This window comes from Schistocerca gregaria, unplaced genomic scaffold, assembly GCF_023897955.1.
Source record: "Schistocerca gregaria isolate iqSchGreg1 unplaced genomic scaffold, iqSchGreg1.2 ptg000461l, whole genome shotgun sequence".
Classification (NCBI taxonomy): Eukaryota; Metazoa; Arthropoda; class Insecta; order Orthoptera; family Acrididae; genus Schistocerca; species Schistocerca gregaria.
This window is the reverse complement of record NW_026061879.1, coordinates 317,721-337,077: the sequence shown is the minus strand read 5'-3', so window position 1 is coordinate 337,077 and position 19,357 is coordinate 317,721. Positions and strand designations below refer to the sequence as shown.

The following is a 19,357-nucleotide window of genomic DNA, read 5'->3' as shown; positions in this document are numbered from 1 at the left end:
GCAGCAATTTGTCACAACCCAGCAAACACAGAAATGGGAGAAAACAGTGTCAATGATATGCGTTGGTTACAGATGTCCCAGCACCACTTCACATCCAAACATATATAGTATGAAAATATTTCTAAGACTGCGGAATTTGTGTTATGTCTTCCGGACACAAATGCAACAGTTGTTAATGTCTTTTCTTTGATGAATGAGATTTGGACACCTGAGAAACCTCAAATGAAAGTGGAAACTTTGAAAGCAATACGTGTGGTGTAAGTTAATTCGAAATGCAGATGTTCGGAAATACAGAACCTCTTAAACGGGAGCAAACATCTGATGACTCAAATTTATTCATCACAGAAGAATGGGGGCATGAAAAACCATGTTAACATTTCAGTGTATTATAATTCTACAATATCTATGAATGTCCCTATGTTTCAAATTATGTATGTCATCATCATCATCATCATCATCATCATCATCATCATCATCATCATCATCATCATCTGGTGCCTACTTTAATAAAGTGTAACTACAGAGCGTTGTTGTATTCTGAACAATGTGCAGTTATGAAGTTGCTCCCAGCTTCAACCCCCACAAAAAAAAGTATCATGTAATATTTTGTATAATGTAATATCTTGTACAGACACCTTTTATTAACCTGACACGGTACACTTTACTACGAAGTGTCGTATTCATGATCTATGGAACAAGTACTAATCTAATGTAGAAATGTGGTCACCGTATCTTACCCTAGTTACGCACTGCTGAAAGGTTGTGGGTGTAGTCTGTTACAAGATGGAGAGTAACAGTACAAATCTCATTGATTGCGAGGCAAGTCGTGCGGTAAACGTCTGTCCTAAGTATAAATGAGTTACGTTCCTTTGTCTCTTCGCGCACTAGAGTTTCATTTCCGTGCCGTTGTCAACTCACTGTCCACAGTCTACGAATTTCGTTCAAGACGCAAGCTAAAAACAGCCATTTGCGAAAAAAAATTGCATGCATGGCAGAGGGTGCAACGAGGAAAACGGCTCTGAGCACTGTGGGACTTAACATCTGAGGTTATCAGTACCCTAGACTTAGACCTACGGACATCACACACATCCATGCCCGAGGCAGGATTCGAACCTGCGACTGTAGCAGCAGTGCGGTTCCGGACTGAAGCGCCTAGAACCGCTCGGCCACAGTGCAACGAGGAACTCTAATAAAGACCCCTGCTGAGGTCACAGCAAGAATGGACGGACGTCGCGATATAATACCCCGAAAGAAAGGTAACGAAATGTAAACCTGAAAAGAAACAGTTTGCAGTTGCAATATCGTACCGGAGACATTTGCGCGAATAAACCGTAGCCTTTATCATTTGGCGGTCATGCGGAACCACAAACCACACTGAGGTAGAGCCTCGTATTCAGCACTAAGGAGTAAAGTTCCACGTAGTGCGATGACATCATAACGCGGCGAGTTAACAAGGGCGATGACGTCGGCGGGTCCGGTAGTACGCCCACGCGGAGCCACTCGACCCGCCGAGAAGCGGCCTTGCCTGCGCCGCTATGGTGGGCGGACGGTCTGTCGGCCTGCCCGCTCAACTGGAAGGATGCACCGCACCGCTCTCTCCGCCGGCTGCACACGCCCAAAAATAAACGGTCCCGCCAGCGCCGAAATGCCGAAAGGAAAATATCGGTCGGCGGGACTGAATTCCACTGTGGCCGTGCCTGCCTTATCAACGTACAGTATGCGACGAAACCGGAACGACTGACGATGTTCATGTCTCTACGGTGCTGTATCACGAATGTGACGAATTTGGATATCACATTGAAACTTAACGCCGCTGTAAGAATTTGCTACCTGAAATGCACTTGAGGACTGCACTTGGGTTACCTGGGTTTACATTTCAATTGAAACAACGTTACGCTTATTAAAGCCACCAACTGCTCTGTGGTTAAATGCCAAATTATCAAAATTCTGGGGTTGAAACCTCGGAGAGTCCTACAATTTTTATCTTCAATCTGTCACTTCTTTCCTTTCTTAATGTGAAAACTATCGAGTTAAGCCGTAGTAGTTGTCAAACCAACCTTTTTTTTTTTCTTAAGATATTCCCCACTCGCTGGCGCTATTAAACACACCCTATGTCATACACGCTGCTGTAGGTCTCTTAGCATGGAAATGCTCGCCCAGTGCTTAAGGTGCGAGTCAACTGTTGTCGAATTTTCCAACTACCATGAAGAGGCGCTCAGGCTCATTTTTTCCCTGTACGGCTCATGAACCGCTCGCGAGATGTTAGACCACTGTTCACTACAGCGACTGAATATAACTCTGCAAAAATAACTTGGAAGAAAGATTAACCATATTCAATGAAAGACGTTCACTGATTACCTACGGTATTAGTAATATATTTTAGTATGTTGACGACTCCCTAGGATTGTGTGTCTTAATTCTTTGTTTCCTCTGCCGATTCTGACGAGGATTTCATCCTATCATACGTAGATTGTCAAGTGCTGTCCGGGCTCGCCTTTGACAGTGTTTTGGAAATGTAATACTGATCATGCGTGGTTCGGATCACACCCTCATCTGCCGTTTCATCCACGGTTTTACCGAGGAGTGACATGTTTTTATGGGCACTTGCCCCTTGGAAGTCGTGACACATTAAGTATTGGTTTTATATGACCTGAAGATATGCCTTCAGGGTATGAAACCGGTCGTCAAACAGTGAAAACACAATAAGTAGCTGTTACGGGTTTGGACTTCCACTGAGTTTAATGCAGACTATTTTACCATATCTGATTCTAAATTGTCTGATTGTCCACATTTTGTACCTATGATGGAAAACTATGTGGAGTTATTTTTACGGAATGATTGCCTGGAAGTTGCATCACAAATGCATCAAGATCAAAATTGCGAGACGTATTCGGCGCAGCTCCTTGCTCAGCTATACAGTACATTTTGGCTGTTAATGAAAGCTCTGATAATTCTAAATCTATAGAGTCAGATTTACTAATTTTGTGTTGTCTGCTCTTATCGGTCGTGGACGCTGTTTCACACAGCGACTGTGATACGAATAGAAGATGACTGAAGCAAAAGTAGAATCCAGTAGCGATTCGTTGTTACATGTATGTCCACCCATGAACTAGCCTTTAATCCACTGAAGACGGGGCGATACAAAATTCTGAAAATAACACTAGCAACTGATTCCTCTTTCTGCATCGGTAATGATCCGCTAATCATAAAACGATACGCATTCCATTAGCACTGTCTTCGACAGCACCACGCTGGACGGGAATTAAACGATTTCACGATATTTGTACAACACCTCGGATTTCATTCTTGAGTGTTGATTAGGCGTAGTTCGCTCAACCAACTCAAGATATGTTTCTACTTCGTACAACCTTTCAAGAGGCCAGAACAAATCGTGATTTGTCGACAAATCAGCTTCAACTGAAGCTGTCGCGTTGTGATAACAACCGTGTCAGTTTAGTGGTGGGGAAAAATATAAAACTGACCAAACGTTTTTATCCACTGAATAAACGTGACGTACATAAGAACTCAGTTTGCTATCCGTTCGGAACAATTTCATTAGGACTGGACACGCTATCCCTGTGAAAATTTGGTGCTGGAAACCTCGATAGCATTTCGCGAAGAGTGTCTTCTTTCCTCGAAGAATTCATATCTACAGAGTATTTTCGCAACTCTCGCAAGACTGACAACTGTGGCAGAGGCTGACTCGGCCTGAAACAAACGCATCTGAATTGCTTTATCTTCCATTAATCCTACCTGGTCGTGATCACAAACACTAGCGTTACTCAAGAAAAGCGCTCAGGAGGAGTGGACATGCGGGACTCCTATATACACTCCTGGAAATGGAAAAAAGAACACATTGACACCGGTGTGTCAGACGCACCATACTTGCTCCGGACACTGCGAGAGGGCTGTACAACCAATGATCACACCCACGGCACAGCGGACACACCAGGAACCGCGGTGTTGGCCGTCGAATGGCGCTAGCTGCGCAGCATTTGTGCACCGCTGCCGTCAGTGTCAGCCAGTTTGCCGTGGCATACGGACCTCCATCGCAGTCTTTAACACTGGTAGCATGCCGCGACAGCGTGGACGTGAACCGTAAGTGCAGTTGACGGACTTTGAGCGAGGGTGTATAGTGGGCATGCGGGAGGCCGGGTGGACGTACCGCCGAATTGCTCAACACGTGGGGCGTGAGGTCTCCACAGTACATCGATGTTGTCGCCAGTGGTCGGCGGAAGGTGCACGTGCCCGTCGACCTGGGACCGGACCGCAGCGACGCACGGATGCACGCCAAGACCGTAGGATCCTACGCAGTGCCGTAGGGGACCGCACCGCCACTTCCCAGCAAATTAGGGACACTGTTGCTCCTGGAGTATCGGCGAGGACCATTCGCAACCGTCTCCATGAAGCTGGGCTACGGTCCCGCACACCGTTAGGCCGTTTTCCGCTCACGCCCCAACATCGTGCAGCCCGCCTCCAGTGGTGTCGCGACAGGCGTGAATGGAGGGACGAATGGAGACGTGTCGTCTTCAGCGATGAGAGTCGCTTCTGCCTTGGTGCCAATGATGGTCGTATGCATGTTTGGTGCCGTGCAGGTGAGCGCCACAATCAGCACTGCATACGACCGAGGCACACAGGGCCAACACCCGGCATCATGGTGTGGGGAGCGATCTCCTACACTGGCCGTACACCTCTGGTGATCGTCGAGGGGACACTGAATAGTGCACGGTACATCCAAACCGTCATCGAACCCATCGTTCTACCATTCCTAGACCGGCAAGGGAACTTGCTGTTCCAACAGGACAATGCACGTCCGCATGTATCCCGTGCCACCCAACGTGCTCTAGAAGGTGTAAGTCAACTACCCTGGCCAGCAAGATCTCCGGATCTGTGCCCCATTGAGCATGTTTGGGACTGGATGAAGCGTCGTCTCACGCGGTTTGCACGTCCAGCAGGAACGCTGGTCCGACTGAGGCGCCAGGTGGAAATGGCATGGCAAGCCGTTCCACAGGACTACATCCAGCATCTCTACGATCGTCTCCATGGGAGAATAGCAGCCTGCATTGCTGCGAAAGGTGGATATATACTGTACTAGTGCCGACATTGTGCATGCTCTGTTGCCTGTGTCTATGTGCCTGTGGTTCTGTCAGTGTGATCGTGTGATGTATCTGACCCCAGGAATGTGTCAATAAAGTTTCCCCTTCCTGGGACAATGAATTCACAGTGTTCTTATTTCAATTTCCAGGAGTGTAGGTGCACTAGACTTCCCCGAACGTCTACCGACAAATTGTTCGTTTCTGCAAGTAACATCATGTGCTCGTTTCATTTCATGGCGTTTCGTGTGGTTATCCCTAGGATTTGATCGATGTGACTGTTTCAAGGGTAGCGTACCATCGCAACAACGTTTCTGCTAACCGCAATTAAGGAAGTTGCCATTCATCGCATCAAATAGAAATACTGCCCAAGTCATCCTACAGCGTCATCAGCATACAGCGTCAGATTGCTTCCCAGCTTGTGAGACGGGCTCTTATGTACATGAAGAATTGTCACTGCCTGCAGTAATCTATTTCTCTCACCAGAATTAGAGTCCGCAGCCTCTATCGCTGAACCATCTCATTCGATTTTGCAATCTCTTTGTGAAGGCCTGCCTGCCAAGGCACATACACCCGTCTCACGCCGGCTCGGTGCAGATGGAAGCTGCTGTGTGAGCTTCCAGTGCAGTGCGCCGTATTAGCTGAGGGAACGGAGAACAGGCCGCCTACGCGGCCCGACTTCAAACAGCCTATCGACGGGAATGTCTGACTCAGCCACGAACGGGTTCTCCCTCTCCCCCACCACCCTCGCCAGTAAAACGAGCTCCAGCCGGGCATTACCGGTGACCGGTTGCCTCCAGCCGACAAGATTCGTTACACGTGGAGAAAGAGAAGTTCCGAATGTTTTAGTGTCACCGTCACCTCTCATATACCAGCAGCATTGTACAATAAATGGCGGCAACAATTCTACAGAAATAAAATTTGTTCGAAACCAGCCAGCTCGAAACGATTTGTTACTACATCTAAAATTCAGCGACCATAATTTAAATAGGCCTTTAACCAAATTTTATTAATGACTAGCATATATGTTTATCAGTAGATAGGAAAATAACTAACTAATGAGGTAGTGAATACCATTGGTGAGAAAAAAAAATGGCTCTGAGCACTATGCGACTTAACACCTGAGGTCATCAGTCCCCTAGAACGTAGAACTACTTAAACCTAACTAACCTAAGGACATCACACACACCCATGTCCGAAGCAGGATTCGAACCTGCGACCATAGCGGTCGCGCGGTTCCAGACTGAAGTGCCTAGAACCGCTCGGCCACATCGGCCGGCTGGTGAGAAAAGAAATTTGTGGCACACCATGACTAGAAGAAGGGGTCGGTTGATAGGACACTTTCCGAGATATCAAGGGATCACCAATTTACTATTGGAGCAGTGAGAGGGGGATGATAAAAATCGTAGAGGTAGACCAAGAAATGAATACAGTAAGCAGATTCAGAAGGCTGTAGGTTGCAGTAGATAGAGGCAAAGAGACTTTCGAAGAACAGAGTACCATGGACAGCTGCGCCAAACCAGTTTTCGGATTGAAGATCATAACAACAATCGAGATAATCGCAAACAATGATCTGAATACTGTACAGAAGAAATTTCCACGTCTTTGATAGTGTCTCTAGGACGAAGTCTTTATCGAAAAAAGTACTGCTGTTGCAGAGGTATATTGTTCGATTATTTGCTCGATCAAATTACGTTTACCTATGACACCTCGGTGGCACAATCTTTAAGTGCAAAACTATAAACCCAAGAGGCTCGGAGTTCGACCCACAGTAGTTCCTAGAATTTTTGTCACCTCTCGCTCCATTTATCTCCGACGTTAATCTGTTAACGTGAATTATCAAATCTGCCTGTGGTCAGGAGCTCACAACGAAGTATAAATCCTTAACCTGGCTGGCTGACTTAGTTCACAAGTCGGAGGACGTGGAAGACATACCAGCTCTAACCAACCTAGTAGAGCACTGCTGTTTTCAAATCAACCTTCGGGTTGCGGAGAGCTTTCCTTCATCATCATAACAAAACTACTAGGTTCTAAAAATCCGTAACACAGAAGAGCTCTGTTTGAGAATTCGTCAGAACTGAATATTGTAGCTCAACGTGTTCTCATTACCTTTGATTTTTTTTTTTAACAACGGTCGTTTGCTCTTCTACCACCACTTCGTGCAGAATTTCAAAATAAGTAAGGGCTTGAGTGATGTCTGAGTAGTGGTAGAGGCCGGTCATTGTGACCGAGCGGATCTAGGCGATTCAGTCTGGAACTGCGCGACCGCTACGGTCGCAGGTTCGAATGCTGCCTCGGGCATGGCTGTGTGTGATGTCCTTAGACCTGTTAGGTTTAAGTAGTTCCAAGTTCTAGGGGACTTATGACCTCAGATGTTACGTCGCATAGTGCTCAGAGCCATTTGAACCATTAGGATGTCTGTAACCTATCAAAGCCAGACATTGTCTCCGGAGAATTCATATTGCCGATATCCGGCTGCAAGTTTCAATCTTGATCTTTCAAAAAACGGTTCTACAAAAGGTGTGCAATTTCGCAGCTCAAAGTGAACACATCACACCCTACTTCCGTAAAATTTTAGATCTGTCCGTATTGGCTCCACAGTAAGTCGAGCACTTTTTTTTTGTTCGATACAGCTGTAACTTACGTTCAAACCCAGAGAAAGGGCAGTGGAAGAAAGAGAGGAGAAATTCTGGGGCGCAATTTTTGTAAGGGTCTGATAGTACACTGCTGGTGCAGTGAAATGTGCTTGGAGATGATTAACCGCAAACACGGCATTATGAGAGTTTCATCAAGGAAACGTGGCTTCAGTAACGGTCGGAGAAAATGTAGCAACCTGGAACTGAATCGAGGACGACCAGTGTGTTCACATGACCATGAAAGGCAATCCTTCGGTTCGTCTATTCCCGGTGTTCGAGGATTCCGCAAGCCAACGATAAAGAGAAAAAATTTTTTCTTCGTTGTTACCACTGTCAGTGACAGAGAAGTTGCAAAGAATCTGTTGGAATATTCTAAGAGTGTTCATTTCGACATGAGACTAAAGTCAACAGTGGCAACTAAACCTGGCTAAATAAATGCAGTTTCAAGGAGGCTCAAGGTACCTAAGGACGACGGTCCGGTCTCAAACTGAAAATTCCGAGACATCAGGAACGGAGCCACAATTTTTCGTGTAAAAACCGTGGTGAAAATCGTTGAGAAATGAGACGACACTCGGAATTATACCGATCTCTGGTTGTCAAAAATAGAAACGCGACAGTAATGATGTAGCATACTGGTAAAAGTCTCAACAGGGGGATGTATTACAACGTACATGTTCCCCAAGATTGCTTTGGAAGTTCTATTCCAAACAGTTGGCTTTTTAAGATGTATGTAGCCCAAGTAAAAAAAAACCATGGAATGTTCTAGTTTAACGTTCCTCCAACACCGACGGAATTACAGATGACGTAGTTCAGTTTAACAAATATTGTCTACGAAATCAGCGGCAGTATTTTCTCATGAACCAGCCCAACATTGTCTTTTAGTAGTTTATGGAAGATACGGAACATCTAAGTCGAGATGCCAGAAGGGGAATTCGAATTCCGATCCTATGAGAATTTGCCTTCGCTCATCCACACAAGTCGAAGAAATGATTTTAAAAACTGCAACTGTCAGTGTTGGCGCTAGCGGAGCCCAAACCAATCAAGAGGAGTTCGAGCACGTCTCCTAACTTTCGAGATTGCGCACTGGTAACGGTGAGGAATTCTGAACTGCTCTGCTATTGCGTAGACGTGCCCTCGAAAAAAAACTTCCTGGTTTTTTTTAAGAGCTCCTTCCCTGTGTCAACATTCGTCCTCCATTGCCGGCACTCCATTTCCCTCGCCTCACTCAAAAGTCCATCTCTTTATCCCCACATTTTCTGTCAGCACATACTAAACTTTTTTCTGTAGAACAGATAATACCTACGTGACACACACACACACACACACACACACACACACACACACACACACACACACACACACACACACACAAAAGAGCATGAAACCACGTTTCAGTCTCCAGTGTGTAATATCGAAAACAGATACTCCTAACACGGTTATAATGAACGAATACAATACGAAGGACAATACGAATAGACACACATCTGTTTGACCTATGCAGGAGAGTCACGGAAATGCTGCTAACATTGAACTAGCAGACGCTTGAAGAAAGATGCAAACTACACTGCATAAACCTACTTTGGAAATCTGAAGAACGACAGATCTTAACGGAATATACCATAGTCCAACGCGTGACTTTCCGATGGCTATCGTGAAATGCGGCAACTGACCCCAAATAATGGAAAATGTGAGATAATTCACAAGCGTTTTAAAAGGAATCTGTTAAATTTACATAATAAATCACACAAATCTAAAGGTTGTCAATTTAACTAAATACTTAGGGATAACAATCACGAACGACTTAGATTGGAAGGATGATGTAGATAATGTTGTTGGAAAGGCGAAACACTGTTTTATCGGCAGAACACTTAGAAGACGCAACAGGTTACTAACGAGACTGCCCACGTTATGCTTGACCATCCTCTGCTATGGGATCCTTAGCTGATAGGGTCGACAAAGGGCATCGCAAAAGTTCAACGAATGACAGCTCTTTTGTATCATCACGAAACATGGGAGAGAGTGTCACGGATATGAGACGCGGGTTGGGGCGACTATCATTAAAACAAAGGCGGTTTTCGATGTAGGGAGATCTTTTCACGGAATTTCAGTCAACAACTCTCTTCTCGGAATGTGAAAATATTTTGTTGAAGCCCGCCAACATAGCGAGAAATGATCACCGTAATAAGATAAGCGAAATCAGAGCTCGCACGAAGTGATTTAAGTGATTGTTTTTCCCCGCAAGTTGTTCAACAGTGGAACGGCTGGGACGGAGAGAAAGTGGTTCGACGAACTCTCTACCACGCACTTAAATGTGAATTGTAGATTATTCATGTAGATGTAGATACAGGGGCTCTTAGGCGGACGTCCCTCCAGCGCTCCAGACGCGAAACTAACGAGAAGGAACCCTGAATATCGATTCACATGGGACGAAACCGGTGCGGAAGCAAGGAAGGAAAACTTCGCCGTAAAATGGAAGTCTGTTCACTGCACGGAAGGTGAGCACGACACTTAGCCCAAAACTGAGCAGTGAATTTGAGTTTTGAGATACTTTTCGTAATACAAAAAAGTAAGAATATCGTATCAAAATTAAAAAGCTACCAATGAAGAGTTAATCATTTTGTGGTCGAAGCCTTCTTTGGTCCCCGTTTGCTATTATTATAAAATAGGAATACTGACCTCCAAACATTTCATTATATCAACTTTTATTTGCTCGAGGAAATATCTATACACAAACATATCAGCCAATACTTAGAAGGCAATAAATACAGCTTTGTACTATATCTTTCGTATTTTCTTGCCAAGTCTCAGCAGTATTTTTTATAAAATTTTTTTTCAACTACTTATGTTTTCACCTATGGACACTGTAGGACCAAAGGATGCTCCAGTGTTCTTATACCAAGTATCTGAAAGCAAAAAATAATTTAACGTTTACAATATTTAGATAAATAGAAGCTTACAACTTGCGCAGATAAAAACGTGAACAAATAAAAAGTGTTTAATGCAAGTTGTTAGAGCAGTGAAGAAGGCAGCTCTATTGAAGGAGAAAAATTGTTGCGGAAAACAAAATGAAAAGGGCACTAAGTGCTACCTTCTAAATTACTCTCATGTTTTCGTATGGAAATGAAAGATATTTTAACACGTGTGACGTGAAGTCACAGAGGTATGCGCCCATTTTTTTTCTTTTTTACGTTATTTCAAGCTTTTTTCAGTACTATAATTGACGCTATGAAACTACATGGGAGTCACATGTTATATAGTGGCTACTTTCTTTAACGATGTATTTCGTTTTGTACATCATCGTATTAATCAGAGTTCATTCATAGGTATGGACTCAAATATTTTATACATCAGATATTTGCGTAATCTGATGTATAAGATATTTGACTCCATACCTATGTATGACGTGTTTCACTTAACCTTGATTAATCTGATGATGTATGTACCGAAATTCGTCATTAAAGAAAGTAGTAACCACACAAGTTGTGGTGTATATGTATTATTTTTTTTTTTTTTTTTTTTTTTTGCAATCTGTATAGCACTGACACAAAGTTTTCAGCATCGTGGACGATTTACCGAACACCTTTGTCCATAACATTTCCTGTGAATTTGGCTCTGATTATAAATAAACTGTACTAACATTGCTGGTTTCTTCATGATGGTCCTATTAAGTTGGTGTGTAAGTTTGTAGCGTTTTCCTCAAGTTGACTTTAGTCATTAATAATATATTCTCTTTCAGTATTTACAACAGTCTACCAACGCTGGTAGACTGTAGTACTGGGAGACGAAGAAGCTTGCACAGGATAGGGTAGCATGGAGAGCTGCATCAAACGAGTCTCAGGACTGAAGACGACAACGACAACGACGACAACAACAACTACTACTACTACTACTACAACCAACGCTGGGGCAACTTTTCGATTCCGCGACAGTAGAAATCACGTGGTTTTGAGGTGAAGAACTCGCCGAGCCATGTTCGCTGCGCATTTTCATCTGTAAAGGAAGTCCCATGATGACTGTTCGATAAAGAGCGGAAAAAGGTGAAAAAATAAGGGCGGAAGATCAGATGAATACGGTGTGTGCTGAAGACATCCCAACTCAACTCTTGTATAGTGTTTCTTGTCAGTCTAGGAGAATGCCGATGGACGTTGCTGTGGAGTACCACTACTTCACGATCTCTTCCTAGTCGTTGCTACAGGATTGCGTCTGCAAGACACCTCAAATTTTGACAATATACGTCAGCAGTAATGGTTACACCTCTGGGAAGCAATTCGTAGCGCACCACACCGCCGGTTTGCACCAGATGCATAACAATATTTTTTGTGGATACGCTGAGGTCTTTTGCGAGGAGTTATTCCTTGTGTTAACATAAAGACACCATTTCTCGTTTCCAGTAACGATACAGGGTAAGCAAGCAGAAATGACATATGGCCACCCGCTGATTTTTGTTTAGAGCATGCGGTGCCCATACACCCATTAACATTCCCCATCGCATGCAGTTGTTGCACGATAGTGGAATAATCACAGTTCATCACACATGTCGGTTCTCAAGTAGACTGACGTGGACCATTATGCATTAATGCGTTTACGGGATCTTCATCAAACCTCGAAGGTCTTCCTGAACGTTGAGAGTCACTAATGTCAAAACGGTCCTCCCTAAAACGTTTTCTTGCCGTGCTCTACCCAATGGCATTATCTTTATACACGGCGCAAGTATTTATGGCTACCTCTCCTTGTGTCATTCCTCTGTTGAACTTATACAGAAAGCATGTCAGAAATGTTGCGATTTATCCACTTTCTAGCGTCCACAGCTTCACTCACTATCTCCAAATGACTAAATGATCATATGCAAACTCAAATAGCAACAGTAAACTACAAACAGAAAATGACAATCGATAAATGAACCCGCAGCAACCGGAATACCAACGTAACAAAAACGCTATGAATTTATGCACCAACCTAATATTTTCGTTCATTTTGTAAAAACAGGTCGTTCACTCATAACCGACTCTTCCAGCAGACACGTGCAATTTTGGCGCCGAATCAAAACAGACCATTCGTGACGATGGAGTCCGAGACAGTAATAATGCATCAGGGGAGCTGCAGTAGACTGACTTGTCACGAGAAGTCGAGTGAGACAGGAAATTCGCTCGTGTAAAAAAGCAGTTTGCAGAGAATTGAAGTAGATGTAAAGTACGGAGTATGGCCTGGGCTGCGCTCGGCCTTTCGCATCAATATATGAACGAGGTCAGAGCCGGACAGACACGAAAGCCGCAGGCGCCGCGACGGCGCGGCGCTACGAATCCATCAGGGGCGGCGGCTCGGCGGTTAGAGGCGTGGGTCACGGCCCCGTGAGAACACGGCCGAGCGCTGTTCCGGCCGCGCCGAGACAAAGGAGCGAGCGCGATTAGGCGCGCGCCGCGCTCAGGTGGAAACCAGCGCGGAAAGCGAGCCCGCGGTTCAAGGCCGCCGCCGCCCGCTGGCCCACGCTGCGAGATATTCAAAATGCAGGCGCGGCCCGGCAAACTGGTTTCCCGGGGGACGGCGAGGCTACAAGACTAGGATGGCCCCAGGCCGCCAACGGCTCCGTGCGGGACCTGGCAAAGGCAGGAGTCTCTGCAGGGATCTGTGTGCCATTTGCCGACGCGAAGAAACGTCTGCATCCAGATTTATACGCCACCTTTCAGTATCTAGCGGAGGGTCCTGATAGGACAGCTGTCTTTTTCTTCCTGTCCTGTGATGTGTGGGAACGGACTAACTAAGTCTCCATAAGAACTCTAATTTCTGATTTTTTTTTCATTGTCTTTTCGCGAGATATATGCAATGACGTACCTACGATATGGCACAGCATTGGGTGCCAGTTTCATAAAGGCGCACTTTCGTGATGGGCGCTAAAATGACGAGCAAGGAAAAAAGGCGTCGGAAGCAAGGGGGCGAGAGAAACAGGCGACGGGCAACGGATGCCGGGCATTTGCCACACATGCCCCTTCGCCAGGTAGCGATCCCTCAGGTCCGCTTTCAAACCGCCGTCTCCACATCTTACCCTATACAATCAGTACGTAGGGGACCTTCTTCTTCGACACTTTGGCCAAATACAGAGTTTCTTTTCCGAAATTGGAATATTTATAACTTTTGGGAAACGAACGCAATACCGATGTCAGTATGTAATTAGTCCTGCCAGGTATAAAGACAGATCCCTCTATCTGTACGGTAGCTTCCTTTCACGCTTACTGACTGCGATACAAACAGTCCATCGCCATGGGAGCAACAAGAAAGAAACGATGTAAAGAGAATGCGAATGTACGCTAATCATTTCTTTTTGATCACTGCATTTGTGCCTAGTTTAATTACTACAACTGCATGCCCAAAAGACAATAAGGAACGAAGAAATAGGTATGTGAATGTTTGAAAAGAAGAACGACATACTCCATATTAATTTACTCTCCAAAATCCGATATCCCTTGCGGCGAAACATTGGTTAATAATTTGTAGCTGGATAATTTTCAAAAAATGACTGAAAATACGTTCACTAAATAGAAATAAGAACATCTATGACTGACATGTCATCTCAAGTCGACATAGAATTTTAAAATGTTAGAAATAAGGAAATGAAGTTATACAGCATGCTATGCTTGTAACGTACGTTGTTGTTCTACATTGTTTAGCTCTGATATTTACAGGGTCACAGAGAAAGCATCCTAGGTTTTGGAGGGAAAAGCCGTGATTGTAATGGTCTGCACTACAACAGAAACAAGAAGCACAACTTTAGGAAAAATAATGTAATGTGTGTTCCAGCTCACAAGCGACATTGAAGCAGATAGTTCCTGTGACTTAGTATGTGGTGAGGGTATATTCGACTTCCGGAATAAATTAGTAACTGGCTCCTTTTACCGACCCCCGGTCTCAGATGAAACAGTTGCTGAACAGTACAAAGAAAATTTGAGTCATCACAAATAGGTACCCTACTCGTACAATTATAGTTGGCAGTGACTCCAATCTACCTTCCGTATGTTGACATAAATACATTTTCAGACCCTATTATAGATAGAAAACAACTTCCGTAATTTTTCTAAATGCTTTTCTAAAATTTTTTTGAACACGAGGCCATTGAAATTGTAAATGGTTACGAAAACACACTTGACCTCTTAGGCACAAATAATCCTGAACATCACGACGGATACTGGGATTACAGTCGTAGCGAGGCTCAATTCTGTAACATAGAAATTCACCAAAACTAAACGCGAAATATATCTATTTATAAAAGCAGCGAAAAATTAGGTTGACGTCTTTCTAAGAGGCAGTCTCCAATCCTTCCTATGTAAATTAACACCATAGGTGGCTTACGTTCAAAGAAATAGTATCAACAGCACTCGGAGAGATTCATACCAAATAATAAGAGACGGAACTGATCCCCCATGATACACAAAACACGACAGAAAGCTTCTGCAGGAGCACCGAAAAAGGCACGTATAATTTAGACGAACGCAAAATCTCCAACACTGGCGAAGTTTTACTGAGGCTCGAAATTTGGTGCGGATTTCAATGCGAGATGCATTTAATTGTTTCCACAACGAAACTCACTCTATAAATGTGACTGAAAATCCAAAGAGACTCTGGTCCTATTTTAAGTAAACCAGCGGAAAGTCTCACTAAGTACCTTTACCGCGCGACAGCGTCGGTATGTTACTGATGACAGTGCCACTAAAGTGGAGTTACTAAAATGGGGTGAGGAGGAGGAGGAGGAGGAGGAGGAGGAGGGGGGGAAGACAAGGGACCCAACCCTTCGGAGCAGGTAAAATCGTGGCAAATGTCCGCACACCACGGGCAAACACAGATGAAAAACCATATCTATTAGAGGTCAAAATGTATTGACCGTCGTAACCACTGGTTGTCGGGAGCTTCCAGTACCACTATTTACACAGAATTGTTCCTCTCAGTTTGATGCAAGGAGTAAAGCATTTGTGTACGCTGTGTATCTTGCACTGAGTAGTCGTGTTTTTATATGGACGTATGTACTGAGTAACATGTGTTGTCTAATCGTAGAACACTGTGCTCAACATGGTACCCAGTCCGGCTTGGGACGTTGCAAGTATTTAGCACACTAATATCTTTTTTTTTTTAAATCCAAATCAAGAATTATACAAGGTATTTCACGTTTGCAGAGGTTTATGTTATGCTCAATACTAACAATTCTGGTCTAGTACTTACAAACGAGAATTGCTACTAACTAGCATGTTATACTTTTAGTTATATAAGTAATTTCATTTGTTGAAATACACATACGAAATATGTGGCGAATGGTTATGTCAGGAATAAGAACACGAGACTAATGTACTCTTTCATGCAACACATATTCACACAAAGAGATATCTTCCCTAGTATGCACCGTTTTTAATATTCTTTTTATTACTCTAACAACCTGATGACTTATGGGAGAAATGTTTAGCATAATCAAAATCGCATTCGCGCTTTCTGCACGTTTTGAATTGAGAACATATCGCTGACTCGTTTGGAAGTCAAGCACCATGTTTCCATTGCTTCATAATTCAATAGCACTATCATTTGTGACTCACTGATTCCGATACAAGACGTGAATGATAAACTGTGCTATTTACCGAGGCCTCTGACGCCATAAATCTTCACGATTCGTTAAAAGACGGTAATATACATTACGAGGGGAGCGGATAATTTAGCGGAGAGGTCGTTTAAGCACGAAGAGCGAGCGCAATCATCTTTCCTTGTGTGACTCGGAGGCGGCCTATCTGAATAGTGGCAACCTCACACATTCTACGACTGGAACCGGAGCCATGTCACGAAGCAGAAGAAACAAGAAGTACATGCGACGTTGCCGCTGCTTTGTCACAATACGTATTAGGCACCAGCTGCATTCTACACGCGCTACGTCCACGCCGAACTGTTTTGCTCTGCATGCAGCTGTCACCATCACTTGCCTATAGAAACTATGGCCTTTAAGTAACCGCCTGCTGACAAGACTCCACAATGCGTGCCTCTCCGCAGGAAGAAGCATTTTCTACGGCGGTCTATCATCCCCTTTCCATTTCTACGGTTCCGACCAGTCTTAGGTTCAGTGCACACTGCTCGATAGACAAATTACTGCGCCTCTTTCTGCTTTCGATGACGTCAGCCGAGCCATGTAAACAGACTTTCACCTTGGGCGGCGCGCCAGATACTGCAATAAGCTCTGGTATTACTGTCACGTGCTATACGCGTAGTGCGTTCCTGAATCACGTATACCCTTGCATAGCTACGTCACAACAGGTAAGCTGTAAGAGCACATGAAACATCCAGAGCCACTAATATTATCTTTCAATGAGAGAGAACAAAAATACACCAATCCACCGAGAAAAACGTATACAGAACGATCTCAATAAATGGACAATCTTAGTAACCACGATACTGCACCACCTTCACTTATGGTACTGCTGTAAATACTCGTATGGGCGCGAACAACTCATTGACTCCAACGAGTGGCATTTTACCGTGTACTCTACATTAGGCTCTGTGGCGTCTAAAAATGCATTCCGGGAAACAACTGGTTACATGGGTTTTACTACATGCCAGTATATAACTGGAGTCTCAAAATAGTTCGTTTCTGAAATAACCAATTTTCGTTTCTTTATTCCTATTATTTCTTGTAGTAAAAGTAGAAATCGAACGAAGATTGAAAAAATTTGACACTGTTTCAAGATACTAAGAACCAAAATATTAAATAGGCAAATAAGGGTAAAGTTAGTCCGTCCATCCTTCGCTGTTTTTCTTGATAGTGGTCGAATACGAGTATTCTCTTAGTGATTCTAATTCTTTGAAGTTCATACCACTATTTGGGCATTTCGAATAGTCAGTGATAAAGGTTGAAAACTGAGGTTGAAGAACTCCGTTTTTTAATTTGTTTCCAAGAGCTACAAGCAGATGAAGGCGTATTATACATAGACAGCATATCAGCTACTTTCAATTTTTCTGTATACTAGAATGAAATGTTAAATTTTTAGTTTTTCAGTGTTACCATAAGTTCCTTCCTCTTATTATTTCACAGTAGTAGCGGACTCATCTTTAATCTTTTAAAACAAATGAAGCACATTGTACTTCATTGCTACGTCACTTTATAAAAGTATTTCCAGGCTATGGTTGATGCAATTCTGCAGTACAGCGGACGTCCGGTGAAGACAGCGAGAAACAACCGTATAGACCACTGCACGTAAACGCGTACCTTAAGCAACACACACCGACACCGAGCGAGGTGGCGCAGTGGTTAGCACACTGGACTCGCATTCGGGAGGACGACGGTTCATCCCGTCTCCAGCCATCCTGATTTAGGCTTTCCGTGATTTCCCTAAATCGTTTCAGGCAAATGCCGGGATGGTTCCTTTGAAAGGGCACGGCCGATTTCCTTCCCAATCCTTCCCTAACCCGAGCTTGCGCTCCGTCTCTAAGGACCTCGTTGTCGACGGGACGTTAAACACTAACAACCACCACCACCACCACCACCACCACCACCACCACCACACACCGACATGGACATTACTGTATTAGCAATGGAGCACGAATTCTTATATCTTGTGCTTTTTTCTGTCGACATTGTTATTAAAATAGCACTGGTTGCTTCTCCAATTTTCTATAATAACGTAATACTACAAACCGATGTAAATTTTACGAAAAATTACTTCCTTTTTTTTAAAAAAAAGTTTATTTAAAATTTGATAGCACTTTCTATGGCAAATATTTCCGTTATTAATAAAAAATAAACATCTGTTATAACCGAGACCAAACAAACGTAGAATAATATCAGTTATTCAGAACTAAAATACCGGTATCGGTTTTAACCAGTCGGGTTTTCGCATCCCTAATCTGGTGCGCCACAATGTGCAATACGATGACAGGCCCATGTTTTTTTCGCAGAGGAAACCATAAAGGAAAATGTTTAACTGGAACCGTTCCTGCAACTACAGATTGAAGAGCTACAGCCATCAATCATCTTCTTCCACCATGGTGCGCCCCCACGTTACAGTTTGCACGTGCGCGATGTGCTAAATGACGTTCCCTGAGAGGTGGATGGTTCTCGACGGCGCCCTCGAACCCCCCCCTTCCCCCCCCCCCTCCCCCGATCGCTTTCCCGATGTCACGCCATTAGACTTCTTTTTGTAGGGTTACGTCAAGGATCGTGTGCACACAAAGCAGTCAATAACATTGTTACCCATCCTGCACGGATCAGTGAAGCAATCGGAACCGTTAATGCTTCAATGCTGACCTGCACATGGACGAAAATCAATTACCGTCTTCATGATCTACGAGCGACGACTGGGGCAAAGCTTGTAATTCTGATAACATATAAACTTGGAGACACGCTAAACTTTATACAATAAATTAAGCTTATCCATTACAGATGTTTAAAAATCCATGACCGTTCTTTCAATATAACAGAAAACTAGAACCAATCATTTCTTAAAAATAGTTATTTATTCCATGAACCAGTTGTGACTTTTTAGGCTCATCTTCAGAAAGCTCACAGGAGATTACATAGCCATTTCAAAGCGTAATGCTGAGTGCTGGCTCTGTGACAAGAAAATGGAACATGCTTTAATGCATCGCCGTGACTTGTTTATATGCCGCGAT

General features: G+C 43.9%; 1 protein-coding gene across 1 annotated transcript in view; it reads left to right on the top strand.

Annotated features, from left to right (window-relative positions):
• Positions 1-19,357, top strand: part of LOC126313023 (glycine, alanine and asparagine-rich protein-like) — a gene marked incomplete at its 5' end in the record, with an annotated part of 61,335 nt that overhangs the window by 26,947 nt on the left and 15,031 nt on the right. The window contains one exon of the mRNA XM_049992251.1: positions 13,155-13,354. Within this exon, the coding sequence (XP_049848208.1) occupies positions 13,155-13,354 (200 nt within the window). The remainder of the gene's footprint in view (positions 1-13,154; positions 13,355-19,357) is intronic.